Consider the following 26,653-nt stretch of genomic DNA (forward strand, 5'->3'; position numbering starts at 1 on the left):
ATAAGATATGCCCACATACATAAGCTCCTTGGTTAGGGAAATCATAAGGGTTTGGGGGCTGGATTTTGACTAAATTGGTATAATGCTGGCCTCTATGCTAGCAGGTTACAGTGCTATAATGTAATACAGCAGAGTCAAGGGATATAAGAACTAGAATAGTCCAAGAAGAGTGTGCATTTGCATTAGAGGAAGTAAGATAGTTTATTTTTCTTTTCTTATACTCCCTAAATAGCCTTCTTTGAGAAGGAAGCTCAGGAAATACAAAAGTGGACTGACTGGTCAAAAATACCTTTGCACCACTTTTAGGGTTCAAGAATTATTTATACTTTTTTTTTAAAGGCAGTTTATTCAATAAATGGTGATGGGAAAATTGGACACATACATGCACAAAAATGAAACTAGACCACCTTCTTATACCTTACACAAAAATAAAGTTAAAATGGTATCAGAGTAGTGGCATCCTGAGAGGTCCCCTTGGTCTCCCCCTTGAGAGAATTACAGCCACATCACAACAAAAGATTTCCTGCTCAGTGCACAAACATACCGGAGAGATCAGTGCACTGAAACATGTAAAGGTGGATGGGTAGGTGGAACAAGGGAGGAGGGCAAAAGGGGGGTGGGGTTGACACAAACCAGGGAGACAGCCCAGAAGCTAGGAGCTCGTGATGGAGTTCAGCCCAGGGAGGAGAGGAATCCTGCTGCTGCTGACATCCCCTCTGCCAGGAAAAACAGGGGAACTGGGTGGACACTTCTGCAGGCATGAGCAGGACTAGTTATGGCTAAACTGAAAGACTATTTGCAAAAAATTACTAGGCAGTATGTCTGGGATAGCTATAGTAGCTTCTGGTCAGGGAAATTAGGAGCCATTCTACAATAGAAGCTGGGAAGGGTAAGAGGTGCCAGCCAGAAGGTTTCATCCTGAGGCCTCTTCTCTTGCCTTGTAGATGGCCACCATCTTACTTTGTGCTCAGATGACCTGTCTTTGCATTTCCACATAAGGAATGGAGAGGAGCAAAAGAAACTATTTATTCTTTTAAGATATGGAAATGATTCAAGAAATCTGGCAAGACAGAATCGGTTAGTTAATCATTGGTAGACTAGAAATTTTGCTCTTTAAAAAATTCTGAGAGTTTAGAAATGTTTAAATGCAAATTTTAGATCAGCCTTAATACATTTTGCCCAAACAATCTGTTACATATCACAAATAATTAATGTAAACCCACAAACGACAGTTATTCTCAGGGACTGCAAAGATATTTGTCAAGAAAGATGGACGGGCAAGCAAGCATTTGAAAAGTGATAACTCCTCCCTACAGTTTTCATGCACATTCTCTTCCAGAAGACAGGCAAACAGCTTAAAGGAAACTGGGATTCTTTTATTAATTTAGTAAAATAAAAAGAACACAAACATACAAGGAGTTTGTTATTACCAGTATTTGGGTTCTATGAATAAAAACAAATAGGAGGAAAAGTCTTGAACCAACAGGGCTCCTGAAATAATAAGACACTGATATTCTCTACCATTTTATTTGAGATTAGGGTGAAAAAAGCTCCAGTTACTAACAGTTCCCTAATTTATAAATGTTCATTGATCTGCTTTGAACTCTCAGTAGAGAAAGCAAGATAGGCTTAATAATAATCTGCCTTTCTCATGTCCTTGACTTAAAAGCAAACAAAACTGATTTTTTTAAAGTACTGATTGCATTATAGCATAAAAAAAAAAAAAAAATTAGAGGGTCTTATGTTTTAGAGTTGAGCCCTCTTCTACACTGTAGTAGCTGCCTCTTTAATATTAAGAAATGACAAATCTTCTGAGGAAGATCAATAAATAGAACATTTTTTAAATGTACACTGAGTGGCCAGATTATGATGATCTCTGAACGCATAATTATCTGGCCACTCAGTGTGTGTGTGTGTGTGTGTGTGTGTGTGTGTGTGTGTGTAAGAGGCCCCGTGCATGAATTCGTGCATAGGTGGGGTCCGGCCAGCCTGGCCAGGGGGAGGGTCATGGGCAGTTGGCCAGCTGCCTGCTGGTCAAACTCCTAGTCAAGGGGGTAATTTGTATCTTAGCCTTTTATCATATAGGATATACACTGAGTGGCCAGCCTATCATGCGTTCAGAGATCATAATAATCTGGCCACTCAGTGTATAATCCTGTCACTTTTCCTTATTCCTTGTCTCACAAACCCCTTTAGGAACCTTCCTCTCATACTTTTAACTCAACTTTATCCTCTAATTTTTGATAACCCCTTTCATAAACCTAGAGTTTTGAAGATAATAAACATAGAAAAACATCAAGATAAATTAATTGAAAACCAATATGGAGAAGCTGATATCTGTGTTGTCTTTTTTAAACTACATGTTTCAAAAAGTCTAGATTCATATCTACATTGCCATTGTATGTTTAATGGTGTTTAAATAATATATTTCTTAAATCACACTCTCCTATTTTAGTGTTAAACCTTAGAATTTTAAAAAAGCAGAAAATGTATGCCGAAACCGGTTTGGCTCAGAGGTAGAGCGTTGGTCTGCGGACTGAAGGGTCCCAGGTTCGATTCTGGTCAGAGGTATGTATGTTGGTTGGGGGCACATCCCCGGTAGGGGGTGTGTAGGAGGCAGCTGGTCGATGTTTCTCTCTCATGGATGTTTCTGGCTCTCTATCTCTCTCCCTTCCTCTCTGTAAAAAATAAAATATATTTTTTTAAAAAAAGCATAAAATGAATCCTATATAATAAAAGAGTAATATGCAAATTGACCATCTCTCAAACACACAAGATACCACCCCCATGTGGTCAAAGATGGCTGCCCCCATTTGGACCCAAGCTGGCCACCACAAGATGGCAGGCAGGGAGGACAGTTAGGGGTGACTGGGCTGACAGAAGAGGACAGTTGAAGGGATGGGGGGACCAGGCCTGCAGGGAACGGCAGTTTGGGGTGACCAGGCTGGCAGGAGAGTAGCTAGGGGGTGATCAGGCTGGCAGGCAGAAGTGGTTAGGAGCAATCAGGCAGACAGGCAGGTGAGCAGTTGGGAGTCAGCAGTCCTGGATTGTGAGAGGGATGTCCAACTGCCCGTTTAGGCCCAATTGAAGAGGGTGGAGGCTGGGCTGAGGGACATCCCCCACCCCTGTGCATGAATCTCGTGTAGTATAAAATTCAATACTAGGTATGGTTATTATCTAAACATTACTAACCCTGTATCGATGGTCTCTGTGAATACTTCCCAAAAAGCATTCCATGCATAAAACACAAGTTGGATCAACTGCACAGTCTCTGTAAAGTTAGAGAAAAAATAAAAATCAGTGTCATAAAAATCACTGCATATTTCACAACATAATACTTCATATCGGATTCCATTCTAGAAAGCAATAATAGTGAACTGTCTTAATGTTAAAAGAAAGGAAATACTATTCCCAAAGATCTCTCAGATCTTTGATAATGAAGTCAGCTTAAGAATCTGTTTCTCATATTGGATATGTATTAGTGAGTCTTTGAAGGCACATATTACTAGAATGGTAATTTTCCCCAAAGATTCAGGGAAATCACATTTTATATTAAAACACACAGATGTTATGGAGTAGATTTTAAACTTTATCTTGCAATTTTAAGTAACTTCCTTCAAACAGGTGTTTCAAATCAATGGTCTTCAAAGTGGTATGTGTACACCCCCAGAAAGATAAACTATTAGAACTGGTATTTCTATTTAAATTTTAACTAATTTAAAAGGGAAATTAAACAGTTTAAATGATTAATGTACAGACTGACATGTGTGGCCTCATTTGGTCATTATATCTGGTGGTCATACAACACATATGGTTTCTAAGATATCCTGATGAGAGAAGAATAATTCCACAAGGCTGCCCTAGCCAGTTTAGTTCAGTGGATAGAGCATCAGCCTGCAAACTGAAGGGTCTCAGGTTTGATTCGTCAAGGGCAGGTACCTTGGTTACAGGCTCCTCCCCAGCCCAGGCCTTGGTCAGGCCTCAGGCAGGAGGCAACCAATCGATGAACTTCTCTCACATTGATGTTTCTCTCTCTTTCCCTCTCTCTTCCATTCTCTCTAAAATAGGGGTGTCGAACTCAATCAGAGAAGGGGCCAAAATCTAAAATCCAGCCTAAATCGCGGGCCGACTGGTTTACTGAACAGTCATAAACTGTCATTGTGATGGAAACGCAGCGGAGTGCAGTGATGACAGCGCGGTGCGGGCCACATTGCAAGGCCTGGCGGGACGGATTTGGCCCACGGGCCTTGTGTTTGACACATGTGCTCTAAAAGATCAACGGGGGGAAAAAAATCCTCAGATGAGGATTAACAGCAACGACAACAAAAGAATTCCACAAGATGGATGGGCTGTGACAGTGCTGTCCTCATTCATTTCATTTGCTTTCATCATACTGCCAGTTTGATATATCTACAGATATATATATGCCTAATATGCAAATTGTCCCCTCAGGAGTTCGACAGCTTGCTAGCAGGCAGCAAGGAATGAAGGCAGGCCCTAGATGGTAGCTGGCAGCTGGGGAAGGGAGGCCCCAGCTGGCAGCTAGAAGGAAGGCCCTGATCGGCTCTGATTACCAGTCAGGTCTAGGGACCTACCCATGCACAAATTTTATGCACTGGGCCTCTAATCTTAAATAAGAGAATCTCTCTAATGCCATGAAATGAGATGGGGAATGATGAAAAATCTTTAAACTTCCTTTATCCTTGGTTCTTATATCCTCATAAGCAAACCATTCTAATGTGCTTATTGTATGCCTTTTTATTCATACTAGCTGCCCGGTGCACAAAATTCCTGCATGGTGGGTGGGGGAGAGTATCTCCCAGCCCAGCCTGTGCCCTCTTGTAGTCTGGGACCCCTCAGCGATCATTCCACTCACAGTCAGGGACTCCTCATTCCTTACCGCCCGTCTGCTCACTGCTCCTTAGTGCTGCTGTGGAGGTGGGAAAGGCTCCCGCCACCACCCTCGCCAGCTGTGAGCCTGGCTTCTGGCAGAGCGATGCTCACTCTGTAGCAGTGCACTGACCACCAGGGGCAGCTCCTGTGTTGAGCGTCTGCCCCCTAGTGGTCAGTGCGCATCATACTGACCAGTTGTTCTGGTCATTGCCATAATATAATGGTCGCATAGGCTATTATATAGATGTTCTTGCGAAATGTTTTTGAATGCATATATTTTTAATATATGCAAATCTTCCTGTTATGTATCACATTCTTTATTTTTTCACTTCTGTAACATGATCCATTTATTTTGTATGAGTACATCTGATTTTCTGCTAGACAATATGCCATGGCCTGTGTCCAAAACATTTTCTCTCTCCACTATTTCTGGGCCCAACATCTAGATTACCTCCAATGACTTTCTATTATAAAAGATGCTATAAGGACATCCCTGTAAATGTTCTCTTATAGATGTGTCTGAGACTTTCTTTGGTATATAAACTCAAGAGCAGAATTGCTAAGTCAAAAAGTTCTTACCCTGAGTGCCATGCTACTGTTCAGAGTGCCTACATACACCCCCACCAGTGTGTGAGGGTTCTAATAGCCCTGAATTTTCATTAGTACTTGGTTTTATCTGATTTTTTTTTTTAATATATTTTATTGATTTTACACAGAGAGGAATTGAGAAAGACAGAGAGTTAGAAACGTCGATGAGAGAGAAACATCGACCAGCTGCCTCTTGCACACCCCCCAATGGGGATGTGCCCGCAACCAAGGTACATGCCCTTGACCGGAATCGAACCCGGAACCTTTCAGTCCGCAGGCCGACGCTCTATCCACTGAGCCAAACCGGTCCCGGCTTTATCTGGTTTTCTAATGTGTGTCAGACTAACATATCTTAATGGTTAAATTTGCATTTCCCTGACTGCCAATATGCTTGAGCAAGTCTTCATATGCTTACTGCATTGGGTGCTTCCTTCTCTAAAAACAACTTGTTTTTATCCTTTGCCCATTTTCCTGTTGGGATTGCTTACTTATATATTGCTTATTTATAGGAGTTCCCTGTATAATCTAGTTTAAAGTACATTAATCAATGGCAATATTAAACATTGCAAATACTGGTCTCCCATTTGTCATCTATGTATTAATTTTGTCGTAAGGTCCTTTGTTGAACAGAACTCCCTATTTCGATGCAATTAATTTTATACACACACACACACACACACACACACACTCACACACACTCCAATTGGTTTGTGACTTGAGGTTTTAAGACTTTCTCCAAACAAGGTCATAAAAATAATTTAAATTTTTTTCTATTAACCTTTTGCTTTTATCTTCCACATTAAAGTATTTAATTCATCTGGAGTCTACCTTTGTATAGGATATAGACTAGAGATAGGCTTATTTTTCTACATACAATGAGCTTCCCCCTATCAGCACCACTTACCAAATAATAGTTTTATCTACTAGAAGCCCAGTGCACAAAATTGGTGTATTTGCAAGGGAGGGGGTGTCCCTCAGCCTAGCTTGCTCCCTCTCGCAGTCTGGAAGCCCTCAGTGATATCTGACTGCCAGCTTAAGCCCAGGAAGTGGCAGTTGGACAGCATTAGTGCTGCTTACAGAGGTGGCAGAGGCTCCCTCCATTGCCGCTGCACTCACCAGCCATGAGCCGGCTATATTATGCTTTAATTGGTGGAACAGATGACTAGACACTTAGCATATTAGGCTTTTATTATATAAGATTGATTGTGGTATTACCTTCATAATATAAGTTTCCACATATCCTTGGTTCTACTTCTAGGCTCCCTAATATATTTGAGTGATCTATTTGTTCACACTGTATTTCTATGGCTTTGTACTATGTCTTAACATTTGGTAGGGGAAATTCCTCTTTATTCCCCCTTTCTTGGGTTGACTTAGCTATTTATAAACTCTTTATTTTTCCACATATTATTGAGGATAAGTTTATAGAGTTCCTCAAAAAATATATAGCTAAAATTCTGACAGAGATTACTTGGAATTTATTGATAAACTTCAGGAGCTATAACATTCTTACAAGAGTAAATCATCATGTCCATGAACATTTCTTATGTTTTTTATTAAAGTTTTAAAGGTTATTAATTTTTAATCCTTACCTAAAGATATGTTGCTGTTCTTTATTATTTTTAGAGAGAAATACTATTAAGTTGCCTCCTGTATATATCCCAACTGGGGATCAACCTGCAACCTAGGTATGGGCCCTAACTGGGAATTGAACTTGCAACATTTTGGTGTACAGGACGGAGCTCCAAGCAATTGAGCCACCTGGCCAGGGCTAAAGTTTTTTTTAAGGTAAATGAGTACACAGTCTGTACATATTGACATTTCTTTTATTTCTTTTTTAAGTTTTTTAATTGAGTTTTAGAGAGAGAGAGAAAAGAAAGGGGAGAGAGAAACAGCGATGTGAAAGTGAAACGTCGATTAGCTGTTTCCTGTACATCCCTTACCAGGGATCTAGCATGCAACCTGGGCATGCGCCCTGACCAGGAACTGAGCCTAGCAACCTTTTGGCACACAGAACAATGACCAACCAACTGAGCCACACAGGGCTCCATTTCTTTCTTTACAACATTTCAAAGAATTGATAAGGGATTATGTTGTATCAATATGTTTTTTTGTTTGTTTGTTTTTAAACATAAACTAAAAAAACTAATAAAGAAATGATAGCCCAGCCAGTATGGCTCAGTGATTGAGCCTCGACCCATGAACCAGGAGGTCATGGTTCAATTCCCGGTCAGGGCACATGCCCAGGTTACAGGCTCAATCCCCAGTAGGGAGCATGCAGGAGGCAGCCAATCAAGGATTCTCTCTCATATTCATGTTTCTATCCTTCTGTCCCTTTTCCTTCCTCTCTTTAAAATCAATAAACATACTTTTAAAAAAAGGAGGAAAAAAAAGATAAGTTAGAATGTTACCATTTTGCTACCTCCTAATAAAATAATGATCTAGACCAGCAATTTTCAAACTTTTCATCTCATGGCACACATAAACTAATCATTAAAATTGTGTGGTACACTAAGAAATATATTTTTTATTAATCTGACAAAAAATTAGGTATAATTTTGATTCATTTACACAGGATGGCTACTGTCTTGGCTGTTGTCATTTTATTTATTTACTTACTTATTTACTTACATTTTTATTGATTTCAGAGAGAAATGGAGGAGAGATAAAAGCATCAATGATGAGAGAGAATCACCTGCATGCCCCCCACTGGGAATCGAGCAGCAACCCAGCCATATGACCTTGACCTGAATTGAACACGGGACTCTTCAGTCTGCAGGTTGATGTTCTATCCACTGAGTTAAATGGGCCAGAGCTTATTTTATTTTATTATTATTTTTTTTTTTGAGAGAGAGGAAAGGAAAGGGATAAAGAGATAGCAACGTCAATAAGAGAGAAACATCATAATCAGCTGACTCCTGCATGCCCCCTACTGGAGATTGAGCCTGCAACCCGAGCATGTGACCTGATCAGGAATTGAACCTCTTGGTTCGTGGGTTGACACTCAACCACTCAGTCACATTGGCCAGACTATTGTCATTTTTAAAAATTTGACAATCTAAGGGAAAAAAGGTCAGGGTCCCTGACTAAATAGTCAGTTTATTTTTATTTTTTAAATAAATTTTATTGATTTTTTACAGAGAGGAAGGGAGAGGGATAGATAGCTAGAAACGTCGATGAGAGAGAAACATCGACCAGCTGCCTCTTGCACACCCCTTACCGGGGATGTGCCCGCAACCAATGTACATGCCCTTGACCGGAATCGAACCTGGGACCTTTCAGTCCGCAGACCGACGCTCTACCACTGAGCCAAACCAGCTTCGGCTAAATAGTCAATTTAATGCATGTTTTAAAAATTCTTGCAGTATACTGGTTGAAAATTGCTGATGTAAGCAACAAGTAATAGTGACTGCTTCTGGCATAAAAACCAGTGGAAACTGAGGCTGAGGGAGATGGAGGGCTGATGGAGTCCCAGGCAGTTCCTCTAAAAGGAACTGCACTCAGACTTGCTTGGACTCACTCCCACTTGAGCTCTAACATTAAGGCAGCAGCTCAAAGGGCACCAGGGACATTAGAGGAGGAACTGAATTGTATGGCATCAGGATGGGAGCGGAGGGGCGGCTTTCACCCAGACAACTGCTGACAGAGGCCATTGTTTCTTTCCTAAGCCTTTTTCCACAGAGCCAGCAGGTGGGCGCCATATTTAAGTTTTCATCAGTCTAGCTAACACTGTTAGCCCTGCCCTGGTGATTTCCTGAGACCCTACCACACAACTTTTGGTCCAAATATGCAGTTTCCAGTGGCTCTTCCATATTAATGGCCTGTCTCGACTCATGCTTCTGACTCTCCTACAATCTCTCAAACAAGCAGCATCTGGCCTGAGCGTGCCCCATGCCTCTTGCTAAGTGACCCCAGAACAGGCACTAGCAGCAGTTGGCCTTAGTTTGCAGCTTAAGCTCTCCTCCACACCTCTAAGCCCAGCACAAGTAGCAGCCATTTGCAGATTGCTTTGTAGCTCATGCCAGGAGGCAACAGGTAGAACACAGGCAGGGGCTGACCTTGGCCTGTACCTCCCAGATGGCTCCAGAGCCACCTGGTAGACAGCTTCAGACCACATTGAAGATGCCCAACCACTTCCATGAGATGTACTCAATGGGCAGACTCAGAGCTCCGCTGAAGTAAGTCCTATACTGTGGGGTGGCCCTTGCACAGGTGATCTATTGTGGCCAGTATTTCCAGCTGATCAACCTGGGGGTCAATCCTTCCCATTAACGTGGCAAAAGCAGTCAAGGCTCAACTACAATAGGAAGGTGTACACAGTCCACAAGGTGGGGAGGAAAACATCTGGACTGCCCAGCTTGGGTGAACAGGGAGGCTGTGCCATTTGACCCCACAGAACACTTACTACATAAGGCCACTCTACCAAGCCTGGAAGACATAACTGCTCTACCTAATAACTAACAAACACAGAGAGGTTGCTAAAATGAGGAGACAAACATGTCCCAAATGAAAGAACAGAACAAAACTCAGAAAAATAAAATGGAGATGAGCAATCTACTAAATGCAGAGACCAAATCATTGGTTATAAGGATGCTCAAGGAATTTAGTGAGAATTTCAACATCATAAAAAAGGACATGGAAACCATAAAAAAAGTGTATCCTCACCAAAGCCGGTTTGGCTCAGTGGTAGAGCATTGGTCTGCGGACTGAAAGGTCTCAGGTTCAATTCCGGTCAAGGGCATGTGCATTGGTTGCGGGCACATCCCCGGTTGGGGGTGTGCAGGAGGCAGCTGGTTGATGTTTCTCTCTCTTCAACGTTTCTAGCTCTCTATCTCTCTCCCTTCCTCTCTGTAAAAAATCAATAAAATATATTAAAAAATAATAATAAAATAAAAGTGTATCCTTCATTTCTGAACCAGTCAGAAATGAAGGATACACTAAAAATTAGTTTGCGATTGATCATAGACCCAGGCATAAAATCTAAAATTTCAAGGTTCATAGACAAAACAGAGAGAATATCTTTGCCATGTGGGAGAAGGCAGACATTTCTGAAACACAGGATACGATCATCACAAAAGAAAAGATTGGTAAAATGAATTTCATCAAAATTTTAGAACTTCTGTCACCAAAAGATACCATATATGTAAGCCACACACTGGGAGAAAAATTTCACAGAAATGTCTGACAAATGACTTGTACCAAGAATATACAAAGACTTCCAAAATTCAATAAAGACAAACAATTAAAAAATATGGACAAAAGACTTGAACAAAACTTCGGAAGTCAGATGATGAGCAATGGACACATGTAAAATTCCACCAACATGTCATTAGGAAAAAGTAAAATTAAAACCATGCCCTGGTCAGTGGGGCTCAGTTTGTTGGGAGTGTCATCCAACACTGAAAGGTTATGGGTTCGATTGATAGTTAGGGCACATATCCTGGTTGTGGGTTTGATCCCCAGTGAGGGCAAGTGTGGAGGCAACTGATTGATATTTCACTCTCATAACAATATTTCTCTCCCTTTTTCTCTAAAATTAATTTTCTAAAAAGCATGTCTTCAGATGAGAATTTTTTTTTTAAAAAAAATTAAAACCATAATGAGATACCACTACATAGATTGGCTAAAAATGAAAAGACATCAAATGTTGGTGAGGATATGGAACAAGTGAAACTTTCATGCATTATTGGTGGGACCAAAAAAACATTTTGGAAAAAGTTTTACAGTTTCTTATTAAGTTCATCATATACCTGACCCTTTGACTGAGCAACTCCATTTGTAGGGATTAATACATGAAAAATGAAACGTATGTCCACAAAAAGACTTGTTTACAAATGCTCATAGCCAGCAACTAATGTATCCGCTAATAGTGTTCACTGTATGAGATTCCAGTCTAAAAGATCCTTTATATTCCTAAAATGTGTCATGAAAAGCTGAAGATTTTTAATAATGCAAGATTTATGTTATTTGGCATAATATACACATAGAAGTACAGAATAATAATGCCTAATACTTTAATACTAGAGGCACAGTGCACGAATTCATGCACCAGCAGGGTTCTTTGGCCTAGCCTGCGCAATTGGGCCAAAACTGGCTCTCCAACATCCCCTGAGAGGTCCTGGATTGCGAGAGGGTACAGGCCAGGCTGAGGGACCCCACCAGTGACTATCAAGGCTGGGAAGGGATGTGGGAGGTTGGCCAGCCAGGGAGGGACTGTGGGAGAGCTCCAGGGCATGTCTGGCCCATCTCACTCAGTCCCGACTGGCCGGACCCCTACAGCAAGCTAACCTACCAGTCAAAGCATCTGCCCCTGGTGGTCAGTACATGTCATAGCGACTGGACTGTCTGGCCCCTGGTAGTCAGTGTATATCATAGTGAGTAGCTGAGCAGCCTTAGCATATTACACTTCGATTGGTTGAATAGATGACTAGACACTTAGAATATTAGGCTTTTCTTATATAGGGTGTTGCATTTAAAATATTGGCATAAGCTAATATAATTATGAAATAAATTATCATTTTTCTTTCCTTTAAATTTTAAAAATTTGCACTAAAGAAAAAGAATGAGTTGTTCAAACAAAAGGTCATAGAAGCCTTGTTCATGATAGCCTTAAACTAGAAACAACCCACATGTTTTATCAACAGGACAATGAATTATGGGCAATTACAGTACATTCATACAATGGACTAACACTCATCAATTAAAAAAGGAACCAACTTCTAGTGATCATAACATTGTGGGTAAATCTGATAGATATTTAAAAGCAAGCCAGAAACAAAAAGAATATCATTTCATTTTTATGAAGTTCTAGAACAGGCAAAACTAACCTAAAGGGAAAATATCAAACAATAGTGGTTATGTAGGGGCTGGACCTGTTAACAAGGAAATTTCTAGTCAGATGGAAATGTACTATCTCTTGATAGAACATGAGTTACATGACGTTAACTACTATTAAAAATGTATAATTAAATTTGTGTCTTTCGAAATGCATAAATTTCCCCGAAAACAACAACAAAAATTTTGGTAATATAAATTAGAGTTTCCACACTTGAAAGGATTCCCATAGTAATATATTTTAGTTCTACTATTTCCTAACATCTAAACAAAAACATCCATGTAAAGTTGAGGTTGTACCCCATATAATTCTATGCTTGATCCTGAAGCAAACTGGTGCAGAATAAAAATGATCACAAATCTCTAAGCAAATGATCACGACTCATTTTAGACAATTATAAGAATCCACACTAGATTATCAGGAAATATGACCAACAATTTACTTTCATTTTCCAAAGTCAGAGACTAGGGTAAATAAAGGAAATTTCCAATATTGAAGGCCACGGTGATAACACATAGCATCGAAATTCTACTTCTAGGTATTTACCTTGAAAAATACTGAAGCATGTACAAATACAGGGGTTGGCAAAAGTAGATTTACAGTTGAGTATGTGAAAGTTTATTCTTATATTATTTATTGATTGTGTATTTGTACTGTAACTATAAACCTACTTTTGCCTAACCCTGATGTACAGGGTGTTCTTTGCAGCACTATTTGCTATTGGGGGTGGGGGAGAGCTTAGATACTCCCCATTTCTGACTTGATTAATAGAGCAATCAAATAAAATATAGCTTGTCCTTACTATGAAAACACAGCAGAAAAAAAGAATATAGATTTATATATATTGACAGATTGCTAAGACAAATTATTAAATGAAGTAAAAAAAAGCCACAATTACAATATGCACAGTAAAATTTCATTCATGTATCACCTCCACAATTAAAGGTAACTAATATTTTTAAAACTAACACAGCACTGATTTTTAACCTCTGGACTATTCACGTTAAAAATACACAGTTTTAAAATAGAACTCTGCTTAAAAAAAAAAAAATCAAGTGTTTAAAAAGTAAGAAGCCCTAGCCAGTTTGGTTCAGTGGGTAGAGCTCCAGCTCTTAGACTGAAGGGTTCCAGGTTCAATTCTAATCTCGGGCACATACCTGGGTTGCAGGCTGAATCCCTGGTCCCAATTGGGCACATGTGGGAGGCAACCAATTGATGTGTCTCTCTCACATCGATGTTTCTCTCTCTTTCTCCCTCCCTTCTACTCTTTCTAAAAATCAATGCAGAAAAAAAATAAAAATAAAAAATAAAATAAAAATAAAAATCAATGAAGGATTAACAACAAAAAATAATAAGAAACTGAATAAACAATTGTTCTTACTGGAATTAAGTGGTTCTTCCATATTAGTGCTTTATATTTCCACACAGAAAAGGAACAAAACTATCTCTATCCCTCTGACATTACTCATAGTTCAATATCTTATCTGAAAACCAAGTATTTGGCTTAAAAAATCTTACATACTCAGAATAGAAAAATGTCCTATATAATAACTATTAGTAAGGCCTAGAAAGTAGCTGATTTACAATAAATATGATATTGCCACTAAGAGAGTACAGAAATATGGAACAAATAGGAATACGAAAGCAATTTATCTAAAGTAGGAACAGCAAAATAATATCTTTCAAACTGTCCTCTGTATTTTGAACAATATAGCAGGCATTTGCCCAACAAATATTTGCTGAACACCTTATGAGTACAAGGCACTATTACATGTGCCAAACATATGCAACTGGAAAACAGGAGCATATAGAGTAGACTATTGAGATAATGAGGGGAAAAGGAATCAGGCAAAGCACAAAATTCTGTTACCAAAAGCTCTTTCTCCAGCTTAATTATGATTTTTATTTAATATCCTTTGCATTACTTCATGATTCAGAAAATAGTACTGCAATGCAACTTGATTTTCTGGTTAGGAGTCAGAGCCCTTACTTACTATGTAGTAGTTCCTGAATTTCAGAGTTTCAGGGATGAGTAGAATGAGCAAAAAAAAGGAGCTGCTAATTTATTTATTTATTTTTTTTGCAAGAACATTAAAAAACAAACCAAACTATCTAATTGTCTTTATTTTATATCCTATTTCTCAGAATTTAGGAATGAAATAAATTTAGCCACAAGAATAACTCAGTCTTTTTCTCCAGTTTTTTACTCATTTTACTGAGAATAAGTGAAAAATTCAATGGACCAATATGTGAGATTCAAAAAAAGGTAAAAAGAAAAACATGGACTTTAGAGTAAGAGAGCTCTGGTTTCAATTTTCATAACTACAGGAAGTCCCTTAAACTACTCTGCACCCTTTCCTAAGAATTTTATAGAAGGATTAAATGTGAGTATATAGAAAGATTAGCATTAAATTCAGCAGCTAGAATGTGCTCAATAAACTTAACTTCCACTGTTAAAATAAATTATGGGATTTCCATTTCAGATTATGACAGAAAACTGGTACCGAGCTAACTCTCCCACTGAACACAACCATGAAACTAGATGAATACATGAGGCAACTACTTCCAGGCATTCAAGGGACAGCACTAGGGTGCAATAACTAAGAGAAAGGAAATTCATGAGCTGAACCCCATATTGGCCCTGCACTCACTGAGGGGGTAAATTCCCACCTGGGGCACAATAAACTAGAGTCTAAGCAGAGCAGGAAGGTTCTGCTTCGCTGAGGCCAGATCAGAGTTTGGGGCAAGTGAAATAGTTGAGGGTCAGGATACCAGAAAGATGGAATGTGTGAAGGATGGGGGCAGGTAGGGGCAGAAGTCTATGTGAGGGTTACCAGTGAATGAGTTCTTAGCTGATGGTTGGGCTACACATGCATAGGGAGACACTTTCTAAGTTTACTGGAGAGTGGCTGCTATGGAATTGAGAGAGCCACAGAGAAATCTAGCAAGAACTTTGGGAAGTCACATTTGACCGAGAAATCCCACTTCAAGAAATATATCCCAAGAAATCAGAAACAAAAATCAGAAAGGATATAAGCACCCTTATATTCATAGCAGCACAATTTACAATAACTAAGATTTGGAAACAGCCTAAGTGCCCATCAACCGATGAGTGAATTAAAAAACTATGTTACATCTACACAGTGGAATACTATGCTGCTATAAAAAAGACGGCACTCTTATCATTTGTAACAGCATGGATGGACCTGGAGAGCATTATGCTAAGCAAAATAAGCCAGTCAGAGAAAGATAAATATCACATGATCTCACTCATTTGTAGAATAGAATGACAACATAAATTGATGAAAAAAATAGATCCAGAGACATAGAAGCATCAAACAGTCTATCCAACCTCAGAGGAAAGGCAGGGGGGTGGAGGGTGTAAGAGATCAACCAAAGGACTTGTATGTATGCATATGAGCATAACCCATGGACAAGGACAGTAGGGGGTGAGGGAATGTGCTGGGGTTGTGGGAACGGCTGGGGAGAGGTCAATGGGGAAAAGGTAGACATATGTAATACTTTAAACAGCAATTAAAAAAACCAACTTTGGAATTCTTATCAAGATAGATCCAGCTGAGTAACAGAAAGGCCAGAATTGAATTAGGGACCATGCATTTAAAAGTAAAACTTATTTTATATCTGCCATAATAAGGAATGTGGGGAAAGCCACCAAGGCCCAGCACAGAGTGTAAAGTTCAAATGGGGTAAAAGCTGGGTGGCAGCAGCAGCAGCAGCAGCAAGAGAATGGTCATATACCATGATCAAATAAGTATTTTTAGGATGGGGATGACGCTCATCAGAAGGGACTTTCAAATATGCAAAGGAAGAATATTGTGGTGTTGGACTGGAATTGGAGAGATCACTGTAAATGTATGGTCTTCAGTAACTCTTTCAATATGTATCTACAGATACAGATCCACTGAGAGGGCCTGGGATTAGTAGCATATCCACAGCAACAAGCACACATTATTTCTAAACAACAGTCTCTACTAAAAAGGGACCAGGCACCTTGGAGAAATGTTTGCTTTTAGGGTTGGGGAAGGGAAAATTCCAAAATGTGCCCCAAACATCTTGTGTCAGAAAGAAAAATGAATTACTCAGAGAATGATGGGGACATGAAAAAGAACAAACAAAGAAGACAGCTTTGAAGGGTCTCCTAAAAAATTTGAGCAAAAGAATAATGGGACACCATGAATACATATTAATATAAATAAATGAATAAATTGAATGGTAAGAAATGGAGTAGATAGTAGTTTCAAAATACCTTCCCACAAAATACTGATTACAGAAGGTGAAAGAGTAACTTTACAGTGAAGTTTACAGCATCTCCTTAATCAAGTGATCTAAGTTAACATCATCAGTTACCAAACAAATCAAAATCATATGCTACTTGATAGGGTACAATGAGAATAGATGACTTCTGTGATATTTCTGTGAAACATACAACCTGACTTTAATCATTAAGTTTATTAGACAAAGCCAAATTAACAGACATTTAGAAAATAACTGGCCTGTGATCTTCAAAAGTGTCCAGATCATGAGAGTAAAAGAAAAATGGAGGAAATGCTCCAGATTGCAAATTAAAAGACATGGCCGAGACCGGTTTGGCTCAATGGATAGAGCGTCGGCTTGGGGACTGAAAGGTCCCGGGTTCGATTCCGGTCAAGGGCATGTACCTTGGTTGCGGGCATATCCCCAGTGGGGGGTGTGCAAGAGGCAGCTGGTCGATGACTCTCTCTCTCATTGATGTTTCTAGCTCTCTATCTCTCTCCCTTCCTCTCTGTACAAAATCAATAAAATATATTTAAAAAAAAAAAAGACATGCCTTGAAACTGATTCCTTTGGCTACAAAAGACATTGCTGAACAAATGAACCTCAGTTTCCTCATCTATAAATCATGAGAGCTAACTAGTTCTATTGCTCCAAATATCCTTAATTGGACTCAAAGATGTTTTTGTAAAGACAGACAAAAAATGAGATCTGACATTCTATCTCTATTGGTATTCTAACCATGCTGATAAAGATAACCACAGATATCCAGAAGCCTACCCACAAATTTCAAAAATTTTTTATAAAAAAAAAAATGTTATGCAATGTCTCTATTAATAGTACATCCACACAATGAATTATCTGGTTATATCAGCTGATATGAATAGATGTCAATACTTTGTTAATCAGAGAAAGGAAAATTTAATCCAGTATATATAACACTAGAGGCCCAGTGCATGAAATTCATGCACAGGGGAAGGGGATGGAGGGTTGTCCCTCAGCCCAGCCTGCACCCTCTCCAATCTGGGACCCCTTCAGGGATGTCCAACGGCCCCCTAGTGGGATCGGGCCTAAATGGGCAGTCGGACATCCCTCTCACAATCCAGGACTATTGGCTCCCAACTGCTCGCCTGCCTGCCTGATTGACACCTAACTACTCCCCTGCCGGCCCAATTACCCCTAACTGCCCTCCCCTGCAGGCCTGGTTGTCCCCAAATGCCCTTCCCTGCATGCCTGGTCCCTCTCAACTGCCCTCCTCTGCTGGCCTGGTCACCCCCAACTCCTCCTCTGTCAGCCTGGTCACCCCTAACTGCCCTCCCCTACTGGCCTAATCACCCACAATTGCCCTCCCCTGCAGGCCATCTTGTGGAGGCCTTCTTGTGTCCACATGGGGGCGGCCATTTTGTGTGTTGGAGTAATGGTCAATTTGCGTATTACTTTTATTAGAAAGGATATTCCCTTTTGTATGTATATTTGTACATACGTATGTATAAGATAATTATATTTACACTAGTGCCTCAGTGCACAGATTCATGCACATTGAAAGGAAATCAATTAGAAGGTGGCTGGCAGGGTGGGAGATGGGCCGGACACACCTCCCCCGGTCCCTCCCTGGCTGGCAGCACCTGGGGTGGCGCGGCAGCTTGGAAGGGCGTCTGCAGAGTTAGTGGGGTCTCTCCGGCAGGTGGGGTACCTTGACCTGGCCTGTGGGGATTTGGCCGAAATTGGCTCTCCAACATCCCCTGAGGGGTCCCAGATTGCGAGAGGGTGGTTCCTGGGTGACACACCCCAGAATTGGACTCCCTCCTCTCTGGTTCCGGGGTGCATCACCCAAGAACTGCTGCTGCCAAGTCAATGCAGCTTGGCATCTCCTGTGATGAGTGTCTGCCCCCTGGTGATCAGTGCACATCACAGATATCAGTCAAAGCATCTGCCCTTTGGGTGATGTAAAACTGCCGGTTTATGCCCAATCCCTGTGGACCTCTCTCTTGCAATCTGGGACCGCTGGCTCCTAACCACTCACCTGTCTGCCTGCCTGATTGGCCCTAACTGCCTCTGCCTGCCTGCCTGATTGCCCCTAACCTCTCTGTCTGCCTGCCTGATTGCCCTTAATTGCCCTCCCCTGCCAGCCTGATCTCACCCCCAACTGCCCTCCCCTGCCAGCCTGACTGCCCCTAACTGCTTCTGCCTTAGCCCCCACCACCATGGCTTTGTCTACAAGGAAGTCAGACATCCGGAAGATGGCTGGTTGACCTGGCCTAATTAGCATATTACCCTATAATTAATATAGATTATATAGGATAGGATTGCTTAAATGGGGGGCGGGGGGAGGTAAAGAGCATCTCCTCCTTTTTCAGCAGGAGGAGATACTCTTGGCAGACAAAAATACATAATCCCCATATCTGGACTGATAGCCAGCCATATACACTATACTGCCAAACCGGTCATTAAAAAATTGAAACGCTTTCTTACACCTATACCAAACTGCTATTGCCCTTAAAACCCCTCCTCAGCCCCCATCTTAGGTTCTGCCTTCACAGTTCACCAGATTTGGTTCTGATTGGTCGGTTTCTATGCCAGTCAGCATCTCTGGGTCTATTTCCGGGCCTAATCAGAGAGGCTGGGCTGATCAGCAGCCCTCGCAGAGGCCCGGGAAGAAAGAGAGGTGTGGCTGCTGGCCAGGCCTGGAGGAAAAGACTGAGGCAAGGGCTGAACAGTTGCTATTGAGGCTACAAATAAGACCCTGCTTCCCTCTCCAGGCCTCTCTCCGGCAGTCAGTGCTGGGTCACTGTGCTGGCAGCGGTAGGACTGACTGCTGGTTGGTTGAGCCTTTGGACACGATGCACCCTGGATTTTTATTTATTGGGATAATAATAAAAGAATATACTAATTAAACCGGATAGCCAAACAACCTTCCAGATGAAGCCAGGGCTGTGAGGACTGAGAAAAGCCACAGAGGCTGAGAGGGTCGAGCCCCTTGCACAAATTTCATGCAGCAGGCCTCTAGTATAGATATATATGCCTGCATATGCATATAAACTTCTTAGAGGGATACATAGTAAAATATTAATAATGATTAGTTCTGACAAACAGGAATAGAAAGTCAGAAAGGAGATGAGCACTTTCCTCTCTATATTCTACTCTTACATACTCAATATCCAACGAGAAATTTTTAAAAAAGAAAAAACAAAACAAAAAACAACTCATCTTGTAGCAGTAGGTACCTGTAACCCCCCATATCTTGCTTCCTAACTACCATTCCCAACTAAAAGGAAACTGCCTCGAATAACCTGTAACCCTGATTAGATCACTCCAAAATTTATAAGACTTATGTAACACTATGTTTAAAGTTTACTGAAAGTTTCACAGAAAGACCAAAACTTAGTCAGATGTTTATCCATACCTACACAATACCTGATGTTGATGATTGCTACTAATGTTTTTCATAATCAAGCCCAGGATATTCTGCTAGACCAGGGGGTGAACCAGCTAAAATCACCTGAGACTGTCTGGAGCAGCCTGAAGAACCCTTCATTTACCTCCACATGAACTTTCCTCATTAAAACACAAAAACCTCCACCCACGGGTAGATTTGCAGATATTTTTCCATCATTTTTGCACATGTAATGTATGTTTAAGCATGTTTCCTAAGGGTGCAAGTGCTGGCGTGTCCTTACCTACACATGCAATGACTAAATCTACCTTGATGCTAGTGCATGATTTCCCCTAATAAATATGGATTATATTCTCGTTCTTGCTTGCTGGCTCACAATAAAGTTCCTTCTCAAAAAATCATCTTTTTGCTGGTAACTACTGAGCATTTAGATCCAGTTTGGTTGGTAACATGATTGTGCATATGGGTCAGAATAATAAATAGTAGGCTGTGGACATTTTGAGACAGAAATTAAAGGAGTATTCAAACACTAATGAAGGCATATAAAAAGGATAAACATGCTAGTGTGATGAGGCTTCCACAGATGTGGGATAATATGAACATCAAAAAGAATCACTGTAACTGAAAAATGATCAAGAAAAGCAAGGACCACCCTAGTCGGTTTGGCTCAGTGGTTGAGCGTCGATCTATGAACCAGGAGGCACAGTTCAATTCCCAGTCAGGGCACATGCCTGGGTTGTAGTCTCAATCCCTAGTGTGGGGCATAAAGAGCAGCCAAACAATGATCCTTTCATCACTGATGTTTCTCTCTCTCTCTCCCTCTCCCTTCCTCTCTGAAATCAATAAAAAATATATTAAAAAAAAAGAAAAAAAGAAAAGAAACTGAAACCGGTTTGGCTCAGTGGTAGAGCGTCGGTCTGCGGACTGAAAGGTCCCAGGTTCGATTCTGGTCAAGGGCATGTACATTGGTTGCGGGCACATCCCGGTAGGGGATGTGCAAAAGGCAGCTGGTTGATGTTTCTCTCTCATCGACGTTTCTAGCTCTCTATCTCTCTCCCTTCCTCTCTGTAAAAAATCAATAAAATATATTAAAAAAAAATAAAGATAGATAGATAGATAGATAGATAGATAGAAAGAAAGAAAGAAAGAAAGAAAGAAGAAAGAAAGAAAGAAAGAAAGAAAAGCAAAAAAATGATTATTACAAGAGTCAAGAAAGCAGTTAATTATGGGGTAGGAAGAAAACATACAGTGAGTTTCTAGGATGCTGGTGATGTTCTACTTCTTGAACTGGAAAATAATTTCATGGATGTTTCTTTCATAATTACTTATTATACTGCATATACATGCTGCGTACACACACACATTATACTTCATAATTTAAAAACAAAGATATGTTTTCAGGAGGAAAAAAAGTCAGGTAAAAACAAGAGCCTTTTATAAAGAGAATGATAATATTTTACCTGCAAGAGTAAGTAGGCTCTCCTACTTTAAAAACACGACCACAAAGATGAGAAGGTTTGTTTGCTTGTTCAAGTTTTGGAAATCCAAATGCAGGATCTTCACCACAAATGTACCATTCCATTGGTCCCAATAAGACTAGTTGTGCCAGCATGTCTTCTCTCTGTGGAAAAGGGTTGGGACCCCTGCAGTAGATTTTGGGCACATAGTGGGCTAAATGCTGGTATACTTCTCTAGTGAGGTCAGTAGATTGCAGCCATTTCTATAAAAAAAGAAAAAAGAAAAAAAGTTTTAAATAATGTCAACAAACTAATTTAAATAAATCTCTATTTTCTTTTAGGTACAAAAATAATGGCAAGAGTCTTATAAATTATTTTGTTGACAACACTCATTACTATATGTCTTCTTTCCAAAAAGGACAAAATTTAAAACCAAATCCAAACTATTTTAGAATTCTACTGAAAGTGAAAGTAAAAGTGAAAGGAGCCCTTCTTCCTCAACTCCAGAAGCCACCTTCTGTAGGCGGTACAGGAAAATGACATCAATTATATAAATCACTAGCCAGTGAGCCCATTCATTTCTAATGCTTTGTTCAAAAATTTTTTTCAATTTATTTCCTAAATTATTTTCAACTACATTCTATAGACATTATATTAGTGTCACGTCACGACATAGTGATTAGGCATTTATATACCTTATGAAGTGATCACCCTGATATTATGACTGTGATTTGGATTATTTTTAACAGTTTGCCAACAGGAACAGCATGTAGTGAACATCAATAACCAATACATTGTATTTCTGATTGACTTATATGAGATGATATGCCACTCTTATGAATATCAATCCACAAGAGACTTTACCAATTTGGCTTCTTTCCCTGATCAACCTCACTATACGCCCTTTCCTCTTTCTTCTCTCTGCAAGAAACAAACCAAAACAGCCATTTTTTTGTTCCCAAACTTTTATGAAACTTTGTAGCCTTAAGTGGAGGCCTAAGCTGGTCAAGGTGTCTGGAAAGCTTGGCTTCAGTTGTTGGGGAAACCCAAGCCTCTCAACTGCTCTCTGTGGCTACAGCCATCTTGGTTGGGTTAATTTGCATACTCGCTCTGACTGATTGGTAGGCGTAGCTGGTGGGCGTAGCTTAAGTGGAGTGATGGTTAATTTGCATATTACTCTTTTATTAGGCAGGATAAACCAGTAACCTATATATATTAAAGCCTAAGCAACTGATTACCCATTCACTATGATGGGCACTGACCACCAAGGTGCAGATGCTCAATACACAGGCATGGAAACATGGAACAGACTGATGAATCTCAGAGGGAAGGGGAGAGGAAAAGGGGGGGCAGGAAGAGATTAACCAAAGACCTTATATGCATACTAAAGGCCCGGTGCACAGATTCGTGTACCAGTGGGGTCCCTCGGCCTGGCCTGTAGGAATGGGCCAAATCTATGCACTGGGCCTCCAACATGTCCTGAGGGGTCCTGGATTGCAAGAGGCCACAGGCCAGGCCGAGGGACCCCACTGTGCACAAATCCATGCCCTGGGCCTCTAGTCTAGTAAATAAATTAGATGTTCTACCAAATGATTGAACACAAAGAAAGGATCATGCAAACTGATTTGTAGTCAACTCAGACGAAGTTGTGGATAACTTGAGGACAGTGGTGAAGCAGGAAGTCTTGTGGGACTAAGACCTTAATCTGTAGGATCTAATGCTTATTCTAGGTGTATAGTGTCAGAATTGAATTGAATTGTAGGCCACCCAATAGGTGTCTCAGAGAATTACAGAACTGCTTGGTGTGAGGACCCCCCGTTTCCCCACACACACACACACTCACATTGGGCAGCCAGAGTATTAGTATAAGTGTAGAGAGAAAAAGAGTTTTTCCTTTCAGATACCAACTCAACATGTCCAAAACTGAACTAATGATCACCCCCGCCCCTCCGCCAAAAAAAAAACCCTGCCATTACCGTTACTTCTCTATTTTAGATACCAGCATATATGTGGGTATCCAAACCAAAATAACCCTGAAAATATTCCTCTTACCCCAATATCCAATTAAGTCTTGTCCATCAGGCTTCTTAAATCTTGATTGAACCCATCCATTTTTCTCTCCATCTCTACAAGCATTAACTCCACTTAGTCCAAACTCCCCAATTCCTATCTTTCACCAGAATTAGCCCAACAATGTCTTAATGGTGATCTCCACACCTCTTTTTCTCTACAGTCCATTTCCCAACCTCACTACCAGAGTGGTTCTTGAAAAATTCAGCTTATCCTTGTACTGATAATCAAGTCAACTCCCCTAAGATGATTTACAACGTCCTTGCCTTATATCAATTCTCTCCGGTCTTCTCCTCCAGACGCAAATTGGTTCCTCTCTCTGCTTTATAAGGCTATTTTCTACTCATTTTTCATATCTCAGCTTATGTTTCACTTTTTCTAAGATGCCTTCTTAATCCATTCTTCTCCCCCATCTCCCACATACCTCCAGGTCTAAAACAAAAATTGGCCTCAGTGAGCATTTAGTAAAATCTGCTAACTGAATCACTATAAGTATGATTACACTATTTACTGACACATTACCCTAATGTTGTGGAAAGATGATATGATTTCAAAGAAAACAAAGGTAGAGCAGATCCAGACCTGCAGACTCTAAAAACTAAACCAAATAATCCCTAGGTAAAGCATCCTTCAAACCACTTCCTTTCTGTTCCCTTTCTATTTCCTGAAGTCTTTTCTCTGTATTTTGTCACTTACCCCTGTCTCCACTGCCAATTGAGTTGGTATGTTTATTTGTTTTCCATACTACTTTATGTTCAAGTGATGTCTAACACCATAAAACAATAGTATAAGATCTTCATTTTAGTGATTTATATAATCTTCAGCTCACTTCCTTCCAAAAATAACATATAGAAAGACATTTTAAGTATTCAGGAAGTGTTATATATTAACTTTCTAGTCAATTTCACATTGCAGAGAACGCTTACTAAAATGTAAAAAGCTTGTTCATAAGTTAAGGGGCTGTATGGAAGCTTTATGCATGTAAGAAAGATACTAAATTACTCTTAAAATAACAGTCTTTCTTGAGACAATCCCACAAGTTTAAGAATTTGTCTCCATTTGTTTGTTTATTTATAAATCCTCACCTAAGGACATGTTTATCAAGAGGAAGGGGGAGAAAGGGAGAGAGAGGAAAAAAAAAAAACCCCAACAACATCGATGTTCGAGAGAAACAATTGGTTGCTTCCCATATGCTCCCCACCCGGGGATAAAACCTGCAAGAAACCATGAATGTGCCCTAACTGCAACCTTTCAATGCATGGGACTAAGATCAGCCAACTGAGCCACGTGGCTGGCCTCTTTCTCCCTTTAGAGCAGTAGTTCTAAATAAAAATTACATACATACTTCAGTAATTATAAAAGTGACAAGAAAGAAAAAGTTAAGGCCCTGGCTGGGGTAGCTCAGTTGGTTAAAGCATTATCCCAATACACCAACGTTGCAGGTTCTATCTCCATTTAGGGCATATCAAGAAGCAACCAATCTATACTAATAAAAAGATAATATGCTAATTAGACTGGGAGACCTTCTGGATGTCCTTCCGGACAAACACATGGTGGTGGGGCCAAGGCAGAGGTGGTTAGGGGAGAGCAGTCCAGCAGGGGATGGCAGTTGGGGGCAAGCAGGCTGGCAGGGGGAGGGCAGTTGGGTGTGATTAGACCAAAAGTGGGGGGCAGTTGGGGGCAATCAGGCCATCAGGTAGAGTGGTTACGGCTGCTCAGGCAGGCAGGCAGGTGAGTGGTTAGGAGACAGTGGTCCTGGATTGTGAGGGGGATGTCCCAGATTAGAGAGGGAGCAGGCCAGGCTCCTTGCTGTGCACAAATTCCGTGCACCAGGCCACTTGTCTACACTAATAAAAGAGAAATATGCAAGTTGACTGTACCTGCATGATGCCCACTAGCCAATCAGGAGTGAATATACAAATTAACCCAACAAAGAAGACTGAAGGCTCTGGTCTGAGTGAAGACTGAATACAAATGAAGACTAGAGACTGAAGAGGCTTGGCTTCTCTGCTGTGGCCAGAGTGGAGAATCCAAGCCCACTGCGGCCCGAGCTGAGAAGCCTCGGGGCTTGGCTTCTCTGCTGCGGCTGGAGCGAAGGCCTGGGTGCCGGGCGCTGGAGGAAAACCGGCGCGGCAGCAAGGGGAAGGAAGGCCTATTGCATGAATCTTCGTGCAACAGGCCTCTAGTGAATGCATAAACAAATGGAACAATAAATCAATGTGGTTTTTTTTTTTTCTTTCTCTAAAATTAATTAATTAAAAGGCAAACTAGAATCTAATTCTTTAAACAAAAAAAACACTTTTTAGGTTACATTCAAGGTTACAAAATGTCTAGTTTTCCACCCATTGCTAGTAAACCCTATTTAAAATATGAATATAGGCCGAGACCGATTTGGCTCAATGGATAGAGCGTCGGCTTGGGGACTGAAAGGTCCCGGGTTCGATTCCGGTCAAGGGCATGTACCTTGGTTGCGGGCATATCCCCAGTAGGGGGTGTGCAAGAGGCAGCTGATCGATGACTCTCTCTCATCGATGTTTCTAACTCTCTATCTCTCTCCCTTCCTCTCTGTACAAAATCAATAAAATATATATTTAAAAAAAAATAATAATAATTAAAATATGAATATAGAGTCAAATTATACTAAGTAATTTATTATTTATGAATGAAAAATTAAGCACTAAGAGTCAATGGATTCCCAGGTGGGTACTAAAATTAAGGAGGGGGGAGGGGAGGAGATCACTTCCTAAATCATATGATTGTCTAACCACTACACTTATACCTGAAACTAAGATGAAATGATATTGAATGTCAACTGTAATTGAAAAAAAATATTCAAATAATTCACCTCCATGATTCTGGAAAATTATGCTTTAGGCAATCTTATTTTATAACACATTTAAAGTTTTTGTTTTAAAAGCAACTTTTGTTTTGTTCCCATTTCTCTTAAAATTTCACTTGCAGTTCTGGCTGGTGTGGCTCCGTTGGTTGAGCATTGCACTGGAGGTACCAGATTGGATTCCCTGTCAGGGCACATGCCTAGGCTGCAGGCTCCATCTCCAGTAGGCACGTGCAGGAAGCAGCAATTGATGTTTCTCACATCAATATCTTTCTCTCTCCCCCTATAAAAACAGTAAAAACATATTA

The 26,653-nt window shown here is 40.5% G+C and overlaps 1 protein-coding gene across 12 annotated transcripts in view; it reads right to left on the reverse strand.

Moving 5' to 3' along the window:
- UBR2 (ubiquitin protein ligase E3 component n-recognin 2) overlaps positions 1–26,653 on the reverse strand; it is a 111,344-nt gene that overhangs the window by 79,494 nt on the left and 5,197 nt on the right. For 4 of the 12 annotated variants that reach the window (XM_036414328.2, XM_045573146.1, XM_036414330.2 and 1 more), the window contains exons 2-3: positions 21,443–21,702; positions 3,193–3,271 (exon numbers count right to left, since the gene is read on the reverse strand). In XM_036414328.2, the coding sequence (XP_036270221.1) occupies positions 3,193–3,271; positions 21,443–21,702 (339 nt within the window). Of the gene's footprint in view, positions 1–633; positions 981–3,192; positions 3,278–21,442; positions 21,703–22,134; positions 22,366–26,653 lie in introns of those variants that run through there. The other 8 variants (XM_045573145.1, XM_045573144.1, XM_045573142.1 and 5 more) reach the window with 6 other exon arrangements.

Source organism: Pipistrellus kuhlii, unplaced genomic scaffold (genome assembly GCF_014108245.1).
Source record: "Pipistrellus kuhlii isolate mPipKuh1 unplaced genomic scaffold, mPipKuh1.p scaffold_m20_p_5, whole genome shotgun sequence".
Taxonomy (NCBI): domain Eukaryota; kingdom Metazoa; phylum Chordata; class Mammalia; order Chiroptera; family Vespertilionidae; genus Pipistrellus; species Pipistrellus kuhlii.